This window comes from Gopherus flavomarginatus, chromosome 3 (genome assembly GCF_025201925.1).
Source record: "Gopherus flavomarginatus isolate rGopFla2 chromosome 3, rGopFla2.mat.asm, whole genome shotgun sequence".
Lineage (NCBI taxonomy): Eukaryota > Metazoa > Chordata > Testudines > Testudinidae > Gopherus > Gopherus flavomarginatus.
Window position 1 is genome coordinate 178044528 of NC_066619.1, and position 17365 is coordinate 178061892.

The window sequence follows — 17365 nt, forward strand, 5'->3', positions numbered from 1 at the left end:
TTACTATTATCAGACATCAAAAGCCACTATCTACAGGGACATGAAAAGGGATGTTAAACACTGACTCCTGAAAAATGATTTTTCTTTCTCCTTATGTCACTACAAGACAGAACAAAGGTCGCTGTGTGTATATTAATAATTTGACACAATGCCGCCTCTTTCCGTTTCCAGGATATTTTCTAACAATCTGAATATTCTTCTATGTTAAATTGGTTTCTTCTTAGATATAACAAATTACTATAAACCGTATCATTCCACCAATTTCTAAGCAAAACTTCCCACTGAACTCTATGGCACTTCTGATTTGTTTTTGTTTGTTTGTTTTTTAATATCATGTTATGACTAATCTCAATCTGACACTATTTCCTGTGCTATACTGATTTTGATTAGCTTCCTTCACTTATCAACAAAGAAATGTAACAACAATAATATGCTTCTGATGGTCAAAATTGACCCAGGGTCCATATTTTCATTATTGTGACCAAAAGATTCCACAGTTCTGAGCTATATCTTGGAAGGAACTAGAGATGTAGCATTTTGCATGATATCATCAATAGAATGCAATTTAAGGCTCTGTTCCTCCAACTAAGTCAGTATGGGCAAAATCCCAGTTACTTCAGTGGAACTCAGAGGGGGTTCTATGTGGCCACAAGGGTTTACAATGTAGTATCAACTGTAAGGCTGGGGTCTTAAGCTGTAGTTATTTTCATACACAGTATATCCTCACATATTCCTGCCTGATATATTAGTATATTAGGTTAATCCAAGGAGGCAAAACTGAAGCATGACTTAATACTGGTTAGAGCTGGGAGAAGTCTTCTGGGTTTTGCTGACAAAATGAAACAGAATTTTTAATTTCATTTCAAATCAGAAAATTTTGGTTTCTTGTCAGTTTTTGAAAACTAAAAAAATTTCAGATGAAGACAAAGAGGAGACTGCAGGGAAAGAGACGGGTCAGACATACACTATGCACATGCCAGCTTCCCCACATCTTCTATGTGAAACAGTTATGACTGTGGTCTTTGTTTCAGAGAATGCGAGTACAGTACTCTGTTTGGGGAAGGGACTGTCTTCCTCTGTGTATTCGGAAAGTGTATTTTGGGTGCTACTGCAATCTGAAGCTATGGACTAATAATGTGTGGGTCCACCTCGCCGAGCTCTTTGCAGGATCAGTGCCCTGTGTCTGTGAAGAGCCTACCCCACTGGAGCTCTAATCTCATCTAGAGCTCCTAGGCTCTCGTAGAATAATAATAATATTATTGGAAGTACAGTCAGAGCCATAGTACTTTGCAGCTTTATGGCAATGGTGGTAGAATTACACCCTGACCTTATAATCAGCTTCCCACATCAGAATGGAAAAATATAGTAATATGCGGCGGTTATCTAAGAAAAAGAGGCAGCGGTTTGGGACACTGTTGGCCTGTTAGTGCATAATCTTGTCACTGTTGCCCTCAGCCTCCTTCCCACTTCTCTCCTCTTGGTCACACTCACTGTCTTCTCTTAAACTCTACTGTAAGCTCTTTGGGGTATGTCTTCTAATAAATATGTACAGTACCTAACACAATGGGGCCCCGATACTAACTGCAATCTTTATTTGTTCTTTATAGCACATAATAGGAATGGAGCATTTTTTATAAATACATTGTGAAGGATGTGGGGCTGATTTGTAATAATTTGCGTATTGGGTGTTCCCTGGTTATTGGGATAGTTCCTGTATAGGTATTTTGGATTACTGGAAGGTTTACCACAGTATGTACATAAATTAGTTTAGTTTAAAGCCAGGCTTTTTGGGGAACTGAGAGGAGAGCAACACAATGACCCCAGATAAAGCCCTCTCCCAGTAAAATTGTCAAGGGTCATAATAGTCAATGCCTGAGCTTTAAGCTGCAAAGATGCTACTTTCAGGTGCCAGTCAAATTACAAGACTTGTTTTCCCAGTACTGGGAGCCAACTGATCAAACGGACTTGAAACAGTTAAACAGGAACTCTCTGTCCAAAGATGTGAGGGAGTTGTTCCCAGTGAACAGACTGCCACAGACACAGAAATGAGGTTGCGGATCTGGAGAAGTTAGGTCTTCCTAAACTTCCAGGGTGAGGCGGTAAGCTTTAGGCAAGATAGACATGCACTTAGCCCTTTTATTGTTTTAAATCCCCTTTTTTCTTATTCTTTGTTCCTACTGTTAAGATTACACACCACATTGGCTTAGGAAAACTACCTTGGGTCACTGTATTTACCACTGGACACAGCTCCCAAAGAGAAAACTTGTAGGTGTTGAACTCAGTTGGGCCTACAGGGGAAGCAGAGTCGACCCACAGCGTGCTGCCTGGGACATGGTATAAGAATGGGAGAATTGCAGGATTCCACGCCACAGAAAAGGTAAGGGCATAACACCTCTGGGGGTGAACTCAGAGAGACCACAGACCGGGTCAGAGGTGCAGCTGGCCCTGACATACATGCTTTAGTTCATTTCTAAGGTTAGAAACTCTGTTTCCCCACTAATTTAAAATATTCCCTGTGCCTTGTAATGTGACAGGTCAGAAGCTGATAATCAGATGCTGCCCATGTCATAGAGACAGGAGGCACCCCGAGACGTGCCCTCAACAGAAACTGGTGGCAGCTGGACAGCAGAACACATATGACATGCCTGCATGACAAAACATTCATATATTCATAGATTCATAGACTCCAGGATTGGAAGGGACCTCGAGAGGTCATCGAGTCCAGTCCCCTGACCTCATGGCAGGACCAAATACTGTCTAGACCATCCCTGATAGACATTTATCTAACCTACTCTTAAATATCTCCAGAGATGGAGATTCCACAACCTCCCTAGGCAATTTATTCCAGTGTTTAAATACCCTGACAGTTAGGAACTTTTTCCTAATGTCCAACCTAAATCTCCCTTGCTGCAGTTCAAGCCCATTGCTTCTTGTTCTATCATTAGAGGCTAAGGTGAACAAGTTTTCTCCCTCCTCCTGATGACACCCTTTTAGATACCTTTTAGATTCCTTTTGATCTAACACAGTGGTTTGCAACAGGGGGCCGCAAGCAGGTTTCAAGGGGTCCACCAAGCAGGGGCAGCATTAGACTTGCTGAGGCCCAGAGCAGAAAGCCGAGGTCACACCGCAGGGCTGAAGGGGCTGAAGGGGCTGAAGCCTGGGGCCCCAAGCCCCGCCACCAGGGGCTGAAGCCATAGCCTAAGCAACTTGGCTTCACGTGGACACCTGTGGAATGGGGCCCCAGGCAATTTCCCTGCTTGCTACTCCCTAACACTGGCCCTGGCTTTTATATGCAGAAAAACAGATGTAGCATAGGTAGGCGTGGAGTTTAAATATGTTCGGGGGAGGGGATCCGAAAGAAAGAGGTTGAAGAATGGGAAGAGAAGACAACTTTTATTTTTTACATGTTCAATTAATTCTTGCTTGTATTTATTTTGCTGTTGTTTTGGCTAACCTAACTGTTAAGGGACTTCAAAATTTGCAGTTTTCTGCTACGTAATTCAACTGAGTCCATCACAGAATCTGTCCCTAATTACTGTGTAATTCTACAGGTCCTGAGTGCAGTACAGTTTTCAGTCTGGTTATGGAGGGCAGATGAGGTAGTTTCACTGTGGCAGATAATGGAATGGTGGATAGGAAAAAGTGTTGTCTCCAAACTGTATGTGAAGCGTAAAATGTGAAAATAGGGGTCTCTTTAAGGAATATGGGGTAGGAAAGGGACAGCTATTTTGATGTAACTGCTTATTCTGACAGGTAGGTACTGTAGGTGTAGATGGTTAATAAAAGAGAAAAGGAATTGGAGGAGGGGCTGCTTATGGATTGGTGGCTCTTATGTATTAGTTCCAATATTAATATGTAGACGGTGCAACGAGACAGTGGAGTATGAGGCTTATGCTGGAAATGCAGATGTAGAAGAGGCATGGTATGTGGATGTAAGAGAATCTTAGGGGCAGATCTTGTGTGGTGAGGGATAAGGTGTGAAAGCAAAGAAGAGTGAAGGTTGTTTGTGAAACCTGATCTCTGAGTTCCCTGACTTTCAAATATTTAGGAGTTTTTTGTTGTATGTACAATATTCTAATTAGGTCCTGTATGTTCCAGGCGTGGTGTGCGAATATATATCGAATGCGGTTATATGTATATTCATTCACAATCTTAACTAATGAAGTTTTACGTTTCAGAATTTTTAGTCTTTTTTAAGTTTTGCTGAACTATCATGACAATGCACTATCACAATTATTTATAAAATAAACAATTCCACCATAATCTTCAAATCAAACAAAAAAAACTTCATCTGCTATGGGTTAAGACTACATCTTCTGCCAGGGGAGCCTTTCAAGTTCCCAGGCCTGAGCAGAGATATTGAGCTCTCATCCTCCAAGATACTTTGTCCCCACACATAAGCCTGTTGTTCCTCTCAGGTCTTGAAGCAACTCTGATAAATCCCACCTGTCTCCTCAAAATCCAGCTCAAACGTTATTGTCTCCCATATCCCTTTCCCTCTAGCTGTTCCCTCCAATACATTCATACTCTGATGCTCATCCCCCAAAGCCACCTCTCTCTTATTTCAATTTCATACTCCCTGCTGCGCAACCTCGTTCCCAGATATGTGCAGAAGAAAACAGATGAGTCAAAGATAAAAGCCACAATTCAACAAAGCACATGCTTTAAGCCTTAACTGAATTTAAGCATGTATTTAAGTGATTTGCTGAATCTGACCCGGAGCCAATAGAAAAACTTCAACCAATAATGGAAATTAAAACTTTCAAAAAACTTAATTTTTCTTTAAAGTGACACAGTTAGTCAGGAAGGCAGACTGGCAGTGTCAGGAAATGGAAGTAGCAGATGGACCAGAACAGTTTTCATTGGCAGATCTTGTGAATCTCAATTACATTATCTCTAACCTGGGAAATAAGTCTCTGTATTTTAATAAACGTTCAGAATTGGCCTATGTTAAAGATATTGTTAGACTGTCTCGGAGAAATTTGGAGCTTGCAAGGACTGTGGTTACACAGAAGTATGAGGAAAACAGGTCAATCTCAAAAATGAGACATTTTTAAATGTTTCCTCTACAAAAGTTAGCAAATATTTTCCTCATTATTCACTGAAAATTCAATTGCTATATGAAGAGTTCTTGTGCCAAATTTGGAGACTAGGAAACTGGGAAATAGAGGGATTTTAATATTACTTTTAAGTGCAAATCTGAATTCAATTTTAATGGTAACAGTCACTTTTGATGCCTCCAAAATAAATTACTGGTGATACACTTTGAGAGTTGGATGTTCAGATACTCCTTTACAGTTTCTTTGGTTTCTATCCATTTCATTGCAGGGATTACAAACAATGGCGTCTGCAAAGGGATTCAAGTCTGAGATATGCAAGGTATGCTTTCTTTTTAAGCACACCTTTCACATTTCTGTGGACTGGACTCCAATAGTGAAGTTGACAATATATCCAGGCTTTGCCGGCAGATCTTACAAGTACTTTGAACTAGAGTCCTCTGTCTAGACTGGAGTAGTTTGAATCAGGATTACCTGGTTTATGAATTTAACCAGATCTTCTGGGTATCTGCCAAGTTTATAATCTAGTTGGAACCACAGCTATTTGTCTTAAGGATTTTTACAAGATCACCAGTGTTTACGTATATCTTAAAAGTTCCCTAAATCAGAACTACTTGGCTCACAGATTTTATAGGATGTCTTTAAAACTTTGAAGCCTCCTTCATCTACAGCCATTTGTTTTACAGTGTTTACAAGTTCCAATGAGCAAATCTTTGGTCCAAAAGGAGAACGCTGAAGTTCATTTTTCCATAGAGTTTAACTCCATTTTCTTTTTAAACTCAACCTTATCAATAGGGCCCTACCGTATTCATGGTCCATTTTGGTCAATTTCAAGTTCATAGGATTTTTAAAATAATAAATTTCATGATTTCAGCTATTTAAATCTGAAATTTCATGGTGTTGTGATTGTAGGGGGTCCTGACCCAAAAAAGAGTTGTGGGGGTGGGGTTGCAAGGTTATTGTAGGGTGGGTTGTGGTACTGCTACCCTTACTTCTGCACAGGCCGCTGGTGGTGGTGCTGCTGCCTTCAGAGCTGGGCAGACGGAGAGCGGCAGCTTTAGGCTGGGAGTCCAGGTCTGAAGGCACAGCTGCCACCAGCAGCAGCGCAGAACTAAGGATGGCCTGGTATGGTACTGCCACTCTTACTTCTGCCTGCAGATCTGGGCCCTCAGTCAGCAGCCGCCACTGTCCGGCCGCCCAGCTCTGAAGGCAGCAGTGCAGAAGTAAGGGTGGCAATAGCATACCATGCCATCCTTACTTCTGCGCTGCTGCTAGCAGCAGCTCTGCCTTCAGAGTTGGGCTCCTGGCCTGCAACTGCCACTCTCTAGGCCACCCAGCTCTGAAGTCAGCTAAGAAGTCAGGATGACAATACCACAACCCCCCTAAAATAACCTTGTGACCCCCTGCAACTTCCTTTTGTGTCAGGACCCCCAATTTGAGAAATACTGGTCTCCCCCCTTGAAATCTGGTCTTTTGTGTGCTTTACCCTATACCATACAGATTTCACAGAGGGAGACCAGATTTCATGGTCCATGACGTGTTTTCATGGCTGTGAATTGGTATGGCCATACCTGTCAAAAATAAACCCATGGAATAAAGCTCATACAGAAATAGAGATTGAAACAAATCTACAATTTCTAGATTATGCTGTTTTAGAAAGAGGGTTTAACAGGAAATCAACAGACCACTTAAAGAGAAAGATGCCACTTTCAAAATCCCTCATTGGGAAAAATGCCTTTTCCAAGTAACTTTCAAATTGTTATTAAAAAGTTCTGACTTAGCTAGAGAACACACATCAACAATTCAAGACAAATTACTCTATTTTATTTTCTAGGAACTTAGAGGTTCGTAAGAATGCTTACAATGGAAAACAAACTATAACTTAAAAGGTAATGAAGACCTCCAAAGTTATAGAGAGCAAGGGCTCTCACTTCCTTAAGGCATAGCATGCCAGTAGGCTAGTCTATGGTGGAAAGTGAATCTTCTATTATCTATAAAACTGGATCAGCATTTCCTATCTGTGGTTAATCCACAAACTGACACAAGTAACACACAAAAAAATTATTTTTCCTTATATTTTGCTAAAATAATTAGATGTGAAGAAAACCAGTGTATTTGTTCTAGTCAGAGTGTTTCAACCAGTATAGTAGCCTGTACTGTCATTTCCCAAAGCAAAGACCAGTTTGCAGCAAAAAAATTTGAATCTTTAAAATGCTGACACTGAAATAACTAGTTCTAGACTGCATCTTTTTTTTTCCCCTTTCAACAAAATTACCTGGAAGCCTGCAATTCTGAACTTCTGAAGAAGCCAAAGCAGTTAGATTAGGTCTGACTAATCTTCCCTAATCAGCATTGCTCCTGTGTTGAAACCACTGTTTACGTTCTTTTGTTCTTAAAGAGGCCTAGTAGTTTTCTCTATACCATTAAGTTAAAGGCTTCATTCAAAAATTATGTCTCCTGAGAACACAATATATAGAAGTAGTTTAAGAAGAAGTCTGCAAGGAATGTGTGTCTATCTACAGAATTGAAATAAAATCTGGGAGAGGAAAAAAAGGAAGCACAAGAACAGATGAAATCTGAAGAAAACAAAGCAGTAATAATGGAAATGAGCATGCTACCAAGAAGAGAAACAAAAATAGAAAAGAACAAAACCCCCTTGGGGGAAGTGCATATAGGGGGAGAACTAGGAAAAGCAGAGGGAAGAAATGAAAGAGTGTAATTATGAAGACAAGAGGAACTTGGGAACATCATAGAAAAAAGTTAAGAAAATAAACCAGAAAAGCAGAATAAGTAAGACATGAGGATTTTTCCCCTCTAATTCTTCAGTGTATTTTGCGTCTAGCCTGGGAATCCTATACACAAGTTTTCAACCTTTCTTGAGTAAAATTTGTTAATTAATGGTGAATTATGAGCACTTCTCTTAACTATTAATGTAAATAATGTTTGTTTTAGGGAAGGAGTGGGATACCGATCATAGTAATCTGACAGTGGACAAACCTGTGGAGTTAAATCCATGGCAGCTGTAGAAGAGGTTGGTTGCTAACCCTCTTGGCTCTATTATAAGTGCAGTACACATATTTTGCTTTTCCAGTCTGGCAACACCAATTATCGCCATAGCAGAGTCTTCCATGTTCCACTATAGCATGTGCAGGTATTGAGAGGAGCAGTAAAAAGAACCTTCTCAGGATGGAAGAATATTTTCATCTACTTCCACCCTCCTGCCACTATATTAGACTTTAAAAAAAAGAAAAAAGAAGTTTGTCCCATTTACTTTCTTCCCCAAGGTCACACCGCATGCAGCCTCACCTGAAACACACTTCAGCTCCCTCTAAAGGATTAACAGAAGGAACCTCTTGAAAACAGGGACTGTATCTTTGTCAATCTGTGCCATCCACAATCTGGATCTCATATGTTATAGCTCAACTACCAGGCTGACCCGAAGCCTGACACTTCCTGAACATATTTAGCACATTGTACATTTTTGTAAGGAAATACACACACTGAATTAATGAGTACAGACTACGCAGGGAAGAATGGGCCCTGAAATTGGCAATGTAAATCTCTACTCAACTCAGGTCTCTCTTTAGCATTGGATTAAGGTAGGTAACAAAATGAGAAGAGATACATGAGCAAAATTTTAATTAAGCCAGACATCTAGATAGGAGAATTGATGTTTTGTGTGTATGTTTTTTAAGGGCATACAGATGCTATTGTTTTGAGTGCTGTAGAAAGACTTCAAGAAATTTAGATGCAGACCTCCACTCACAACTGAAGTCTACAATCCAGAACATCTAATCTGCAGGTAGAAATTAATATACATGATAAAAATAAATTATACCCATATAAAATATCATATAATGTTTTATAATAAAGTCTTTTAGAATACAGTCTCTATACAAGATAGATACTATAAAAATTGCACTGCAGGAGGTAAGACAAAGAGATGAATCTTTAAACAGTTGGCTACAAAATTCCTTGCAAACCAGAGATACTATGGTAAAAATGCACAAGTAATGTTCATTAGAAAAGGCACAGAAAACAATAGCAGTGAGTGTCATCCAAAGTACTCAAAGTGCTGTACTTCCAAGAACAGTTAAAGAAACCTAGCATGCAAAAGGAATGCTTAATGCTAAAAATTGAACATTTTTTAAAGTAAAGTCTGAATTAATAATCTTAAATATAAATCCAAAGGACAATGGCACAGTTTTGGGAAGGGCACGTATTAATTCAAACCTACAGAAGCAGATCATTGCCAGGAGAATGACTACAGAGGAATAACCAGTTGGAGCCTCTTAGATAGGAAAGGCATTCTAACAGCAGACTTCGCACAGCCTCACATGTACATATGGATCTCTTTAATGGCACAAATCTTTTGATTGGAATATGAATGTTTTCCAGGGCTTCCATTTTACATCATTAGTGTATGAATCTACTAATCCCATTCTGACCTGCTTATTAAGTGTAGAATATTCAGTATGTTTAATCATAAAACAGATTTAGTACTCAGTGCCACAAATACTTGATTCTCAAGTATGATTTACCAAGTTAATAGAAGCTTGAGGAAGAGAACTAGCGCTGCAGAAAGTCATCCTCAATACTTACTTTCTGAGAAGTTCCAACAGTTACACAATGCACAAATAAAAAAAGGAGAGCATACTGGAATTGAACCAGGGAAGCTACTATATTGATTTTTTGAATTTAATCATGAGACCCTAAACATCCAGTCATCATTTGCTCTAAAAACGTAACAGAAAACAGCTAGCTGACTAACCTGGGGGGATATGCAACTTTGATTTCCATCTTGGTCACTGGCTCCTCAGAACAACATGAGCTGCTGTAGAGGAGGTTATAAGTTTGCTATTGACCTGAAAGGCAGCAGAATCAGATCTAGATGTGTGGCGAGTGGGGAAAAATAAGTGAAGCGGATTCCTTTTGTTGCTCAACAGCAACTCCTTTGGACAAGTAAGGAACATCCTTGATGGATTCTGAAGGGAATCCCTTTTGGTCGTCTTATCACTGCTAATAATGTCATAATTATGCAACAAGCTTTGGCTAGAAAGATTCCGCAAGCAATTTACAAACTCACCCACAACTGTAATGGAGCCTTTTCTAGAGTAGAATGCAGCATTCATTCTGCACTAGCAATTTGATCGTGACACTGGGATAAATATTCCTACTCTTGTGATCAGTGTAATTAAAAATCACCTAGTAAGTAACCAAGGAGTTGGCCTTTCATCTACGATAAATGAGACATCCAGAACCCTATCACAGTGTCAAGGCAGAGGTTTAGTACCTGCCTCTGAGAAAATAATTAATTATATTTAACAGTTACATAGGCTTTTTCCTCTTCCAAGCACTTTATAAAAGTGAAATAATCTTCACAAAAGCCCTGAAAGGTAAGTAAGCATTATCACCATTTTACAGACAGGGAAACTAAGGTATAGAGGTTGTTTCTATCCATGGAAATCTTTTGTTTAGTAATAGACAAAAGATTTATATGGTCTCAAAAGAAACCAGTGACTTATCTAAGGCAGCAGCAGGAGTCTAGTGTCAAATCTAGGATTATGAATTCAGGAATTGCTGACTCCTTATCCTATCTTTAGACTATTAGACCAGGGGTTCTCAACCTTGTTCTTTCTGAGGCCCACCCAACATGCTATAAAATCTGCACGGCCCATCTGTACCACAACAACTGTTTTTTGGCATATAAAAGCCAGGACTGGCATTAGAGGGTAGCAAGCAGGATAACTGCCTGGGGACCCATGCCACTGGGGGCCCTGCAAAGCTACATTGCTCAGCCTTTAGCTTCAGCTATTGCTTTAGCCTTTAGCTGCGGTGCAGCTCCAGCTTTCTGCCTTGGGCCCAAGTGAGTCTAACACTGGCCCTGCTTTGCGGATCCCCTGAAACCTGTTCACGGCCCCCCCAAGTGGCCCCGGACCACCAGTTGAGAACCACTGTATTAGACTACAGTATCATTGCCTCTCTGGCAGAGGTACACTGTCCTCAATTCCTGGTGCAGCCCAAGGAGATATGGCCCAGTGGTGTGAGTGTTGAGGACACTAAGGCAGCACTAGTTTCTAGATCAGTGTGGGTTTTCTTTGGCGGTCTCAATCAGCCTACAAGCTTTGGGAGTTAACAGTCAGATAATAAGACTGCAGTTCTTCACTAGACACATGGTGACTTAAAACTAGTGAGGTGGGGCTAATATGAAGATCTTTGGGGTTCCAAAAAGTATGCAGAGGAACACCATAGGTGAGAATGGAACATCAAGTAATCTTTGTAATGTATTATCCCACCTGTCTATTACAGAAACAAAAGTGGGGGGAAATGTAGTCTGCTGAATGACCTATATGGCCACTTGCTCCAAATCTCCTTTAATACTTACAGAATTTGACTTCCACTTAAGAAATCTGTATTCAAATACTGTAAAACAAATTATATTTGAGGAGTACCTTCGGTTTATTAAATTGACATTCAGCCTACCTAAGGCCAGCCTGACGGATTAACTGGCAATATTACAGGAGCCCACAGAAACTTTGCACTGTGATTTTAGAGAAGGAAACCTGGTATTTTAAGTTCAGAAATAGGGTGCCATTACTATGTTCAGCTTCCTGCTGTCTCACCCGTTCCCAGCCCTTAAGTGACCAAGATAGAGAGCTCAGCCCAGTAGCAATACACCCTGTAAACACCCCGCTAGTCCAGCACGGAGCAAGTCCCTGCCCGTCTATTTCGTGGACTGGTCTCTGGTTTTACAGTCCTCGTGGCCACAGCCGTGCTCTTCACCCCGTGGCTGGGTGGAGACACCCTCCCTCCATTCCCTTCAGAGCATACACAGCCCTTGCAAAAGCAATCTGCAACCTGAGCGTCCTCGGCCCTCGGGGGAGACGACAGAGCTACTGAGGAAGTTGCATGAAGTCGTCTTCCTCCTCCTCCTGCCCGTCCGCCAGAGGGAGGAGGGAAGCAAGGGGCCGGCCTTGGGCGGAAAAGGGACAGTGCGACTGGAGAGAGGATGCAAAACAGGGAGCCGCACAGAAGGGGGAAGGGGAAGGGGGATGGGAACAGGAGCAGCGGACTTGTTTCGGCATCATGGCCCCGTCCCTCCTGTCTCCCCAGCCCCGCGGTGCTGCAGAGCAATGCCAGAGAGGGCGGGGGCAGAGGCAGACGCGTAATAAGGCGATAACTTTGGGGGACCGCTGCCTGGAGCCGGGCTAGACCGCGGGGGGAGGGAGAAGGTGACTTACCCATGTTCCTGCCAGGAGGAGAGCAGCGCTCTGGGTGCTGCTCAGGGGAGCTGCCTGCGCCTCTATCCAGCGGCCGGGGAGGGACACGCGGGAGCAGCGGGGACCTGGGGCGGTGCAGCTGCAGCAGCCGGCGACCAGGGCTGGGAGGGGGGGAGGAGGAGGCGGGCAGCAGGGGCAGCCCTGGAGCAAGCGCCCGTCGCTGGCGCCTCGGGGTGCGAGCGGCGGCGGCAGGGGAGGGGGCTACGTGCGTTCCAGGGCCCGGCCAGCCCCGCCGCTGCTGTCGGGGAGGGGAGGCGGGAAGCGAAGCGGGAGCTCGGCTCTGTGTATGTCTCGCTGCCTGCCGCTGCTGTGTCGATTGGCTTATGAGTCAGTGTATAGTACATCCGGGCAAGGCCCTCCTCTGGAGACACCCGGCCCAGCGACACCCAGAGACCCGGGAGGAGGAGCTGCGGAGCCAGCAGCACCCGCGCAGATACACAGTAGCAGCTCCAGAGAGGTTGCAGAAAAGTAGCTTCTTATCCGGGGTTGCTCCCGCCCCGTGAGCTCCCGGGCTGGCCGTGCAGCGGGGACGATCGGGTTTCACTCCGTGCCCGTGCAGTTTCAGTCTGCGCCTGCTGCTGTTTATTATGAATACCTGGATAGGAATCCATAGAGCGCTTTGCAGACAAACTCAGCTCTTGCTGTCCAGAGAGCGATACAGTGCCAGGAGTTTAACAGACCAGCCCAGATCCTGTGAGGCGCGCCTCACCCATGGAGAGGATATAGAGCAGTTGTCATTTTGTATCAATTATTATTATTTATTTATTTAGTATTTATTATTCTTGTCTTATTATTTGCAAATCATATTATCAGATATGTTAAGGCAGCCAGAGAACGTGAGAGGAGGAGATTTACATACAACATTTGGCTATGCTATCCTATATGTCATCCTATAACGTTTAGTGCTTGTATTGTAGGATGTAGATACACAGCCATGGAAGGCCCATCTAGCCAGGTAATTAATTCTGTTTTAGAAAGATCTATACAATTGGTTCATATTCTATCCTTCTAGACAGAGCCTGGCTGAAAAATATTCAAGACTACCATTTTTTTGAAAAGTTCTCCCTCACCCTTCCCCACAGGAACCAGCCCTGGCTAACACAACCACGTTACTGGTGTTTTACAGGTTTTAAGACTCTCTTGGTAAAAATGGCTTCAGGACAATGGCTTGTTTTCCACTGTAGACAAGGCCCCAGTTGGAACCCATCCTAGTAAATACTGTATGTCTAAAGTGATTTTAACACATCTTGGTCTATGCTGACAAGGAAAAGCATGTTCAACCAATGCTGTCTGATCCTATGGTTCATGTTTTTAACTTGATTACAAAAGAATAAATTACTGATTATTTCCTCTTTTAAAAAAGACTTCCAGCTATAAGAATGCCACTTGCAACACTTCTACCCCTTTGACCCCTTAAACCTCCACTATCCAAAACATAAAAAAGAGGAAATTAATCATTTTTCAAAAAAATCAAAACAAAAACTGTACCCCAAGCAGACCCTGAACAAGGAGATGAGTCAAAGACATCATGACGCCTACTAGGGACTTCACTATTGCTCTTGATTTTAAATGGAAGGCACTCACATATTACTGTGATGGGTGGCAGTATAAAACCTTAATATAGATGGAATATCCAAGGTGTGAATGACACTTCACAGATATAAGATTTTAACAAGATCTGCACCAAGGGAGTTTGCAATCTAATTTCTACAAATAACACAAATAAAGACTGTGCCTGTTTTTTTTATTTGGTTTTTAATGTTTAGAATAAATTGATCTCTTGATGGTTTTGTATTTGTTGGCGGGGGTTGTTTTTGTTTTGAATGTTTGTAGTAAGTTGACCTCTTCATAATGTTTTTTTCCTGCTTTAGAAATACATAGCCAAACTTTCTTATCAGTTAAAATGGTACAATCCTGACATCAGTAGGGTTGCACCATTGTAACTGAAAGGAGAGTTTAAACTACAGTATAATGATGTGACTTAGCTTATTTTTCACTAGAGGACAACAATCTTTGGAGGACAGAATATGACCTCACTGCTTGAGGTGGCTGAAAGCTGAGAAACAACTCTCTCATTTTAAGACCCAGCACTCCATTCCCTTTTATTAGGAGCTGGGAGAGCTGTAGCTCAGGTTGTAATCTGCATAAAGTCACATTCCAGGTCCTCCAAAGACTGCCAGAGTCTTCTAAGAAAAAGAGGCAAGTAAGAATGGAGTTAATGTAACAAAAAAGCCAATGTCTGCCTCCCAAAAAATGCTTGTTCAGCTGTCTTCCTTATAAAGGAAAACAAACAGTAAATTATTCTGTGTTTTGGATTCTGACTTTAAAATGTCAACAAGGAGCAGTGGGACAATTAGGAGTGTGCTCTGTCGCATAGCACTCCTAAATCTTGCCCAAATATGAACTTGTTTTGCTATGGCTGAGGTTGGGAGCTGTTCTCTCAAGACGAGATTTGCAGTCATAAAGAAGAGGAAGTGAAGACTAGAAATACATGTATCCAGAATAGGAGCAGCAGATGAAACTGGGAATTTTTAAGTACTTTTTCTTTTGTCTATTAGCAGCTGCTGCAAAAGTATTGACAGTGGTAAAGGTTTATCCCAAAAGCCACATTGTGTGTTAAATTGGATTTGAACAAAACTATGGCAAAGGTAGATGGAGTGATTTTGAACAGGAAGCAAGAACTTGATTTTGTCGCATTGCCTTTAATAGAAACAATTTATAAATAAAGATGCCTTTCACTTAAAGGGGGAAATTTGTGTTTGGTTCAGGGGTGGCGGGGAATGAAAAGAAGATGAAGTATCAGACTGGATTTTTAAGTGAACTTTGTGGTCAAAAGAATCAATGTCTCTTTCTAAAATGGAAGAAAGACAAAACATCTGACAGATTCCTCTCAAATAGATAAAACCACATGCTTTGCTGAATCTGAACCATAAATATTAGAACTGAAATTTAAATGTTTCTGAACAAAATGACATGTATGGAACATAACATCTTCTCATGAGAGACTCTGCATGTGTGAAGCATTTTTAGATTGAGGTTGTTTTTCTCCCAGAATATTTGGTCTCTGTAAAACTGGATATGGGATGATAGAAAAATATTTACTCATAAGGACTTCATATTATATTTGTTTGCAGTTTTTCTTCTGGGACTATTATTTTTGTAAAATTAGTAGGATGAGCTTTATGGAGTACTTTTTTTTCCAGTTCCTCCACATTAATATGTACCTTTGCCTGAATAATTACCTAAGAATAGTAAAAACCAATTATGAATAATTGGTGCTTTGCAAGGCAAGTTCTGCTTATCTTAGTTGTATGTGTATTTCAATTGAAATCAGTGGGACAACTCATATGAATAAGGCAAGAAAAAAAAAATAGGACCAGCAACCTCACATTACAACAGCAACTACAAATCCACCCCTAGGCAATACCAGTAGCCGTTCTATCCAGCACCCACCTCACCCTCTCGATTGTTCCATCTTATTAACAAATTATGTACATTTTATGATTACAGAGGATTGTGGGATAAATCAAGGAAAAATTTGGCAGTCATTTTGTGGACTACAGACCAAAATAGTTTGAATTGTTGATTTAAATCATTGTAACCTTGTGACTCACTAGAATGGACCTGATCCCATTGAAGTGAATGGAGTTTTGCCTTTGACTTCACTGGGAATAGATACAGGTCCAATGTGTATATCCATTTGTGATTGTGTTCATGTATGTATGTATTTACATGGTCAGCTAATATGGAAAACTAATACATTACATACTAATACTTTTTTAGTAAAGCGTTGGAAAAAGTCATTTAAAAAGTTGCACATGAGCTGCATGGTTTTGTAATTATTTTTTCCTAGTGTTTTAAAACTGCAAATTGTTTAAATAGAAACTTGATTCCTTTTTTAATCTGAAGTTTGCATAATTTGACAATTAATATAACAGAGAAATTCTGAAATGATCTTAGAAGCAAATGGTTCCTGTATCCCTCTGCCCCATGAATGCTTCATCAATTTTCAGATCTCATCTAAAATATATCTTTCCTCCCTGGTCTTTGCTTCTTAGTTTCTTTATCCTTCAGCAATTTTTTTTTACTTGAATTTTGTAACTATGTCCCAAATGTTTCTTTCAACTTGTTTGGAAAACAAGAGACTGTGAAAGCCTCGCTTCACTAATCTAGATCTGTAGGATAGGGAGAAGGTGCTGGCAGGGTTTGACAGATGTCCTTCTTCACAATTTTGTCCCATTTCCAAATGCATGGCATAAACCAGAGATAAACAAACCAGCTGACCAGGACCCTGATCCTGGTAAGACCTACACATGTACTTAACTAGACTTCAATGAGCCTACTTGCACATTTAAAGTTAAACACCCACGTAAGTCTTTGCAGGTTCAGGTCATTATTTGGTATAGGTGCCTCCTTATACTGTGAGTCCTTTCATGAGGGGTTTCTGTGAGCAGTGTCTCCTGAGAGAGTCCAACTTCCAAGGAGCTGCAAAGAGGGAACTGGAAGCACAGAAGCTCCTCACAGATGGTGCTGTTCTCTAGTAGATTCCAGAGAACTGCACAGATCTCAGGGGAATCACTGGATTCTTTGAACTGAACCTGCTGTTACTTCTCTGGAGAGAGGGCAAACACTGTGTCTCTCCCATCCCTTACATGCTGTAAGGAGAAAATTTCTGCAGTTGGAAATTCCTAGCGCCTGCTTCTCTATTGCCCTGTGTCTTATCTAGTAGTTTACATCAGGGCCAAAAGGGTAGATAATGCTACCAAATCAAAATGGTAGTATTTTTTGCAGAGATAAAGTGGGTGAGGTAATATATTTTATTGGACCAACTTATTTTTGCACTCATTGTGGTGTAAATGGTTACATAAGGTCCAGTGCAAAAGAGAACCTCCAAGAGAGGGATTTCCAGTCTCCTGTGATGCATGGGAATAACACAGGTAGGGGAGCCTCAGGCTCTCATTATTTAAAAAGCTTTGTGGGATGCAGTTTGTATGAAAGACAAAATAATTATGCATTGTAGTTTATAAA

General features: G+C 41.2%; 1 protein-coding gene across 3 annotated transcripts in view; it reads right to left on the bottom strand.

Annotated features, from left to right (window-relative positions):
• Nucleotides 1–12654, bottom strand: part of RAP1GDS1 (Rap1 GTPase-GDP dissociation stimulator 1) — a 176978-nt gene extending 164324 nt beyond the window's left edge. For all 3 annotated transcript variants that reach the window (XM_050944425.1, XM_050944426.1, XM_050944424.1), the window contains exon 1: nucleotides 12299–12654. In XM_050944425.1, the coding sequence (XP_050800382.1) occupies nucleotides 12299–12302 (4 nt within the window). In that variant the 5' untranslated portion in view covers nucleotides 12303–12654. The remainder of the gene's footprint in view (nucleotides 1–12298) is intronic.
• Nucleotides 12655–17365: the final 4711 nt, after the last annotated feature.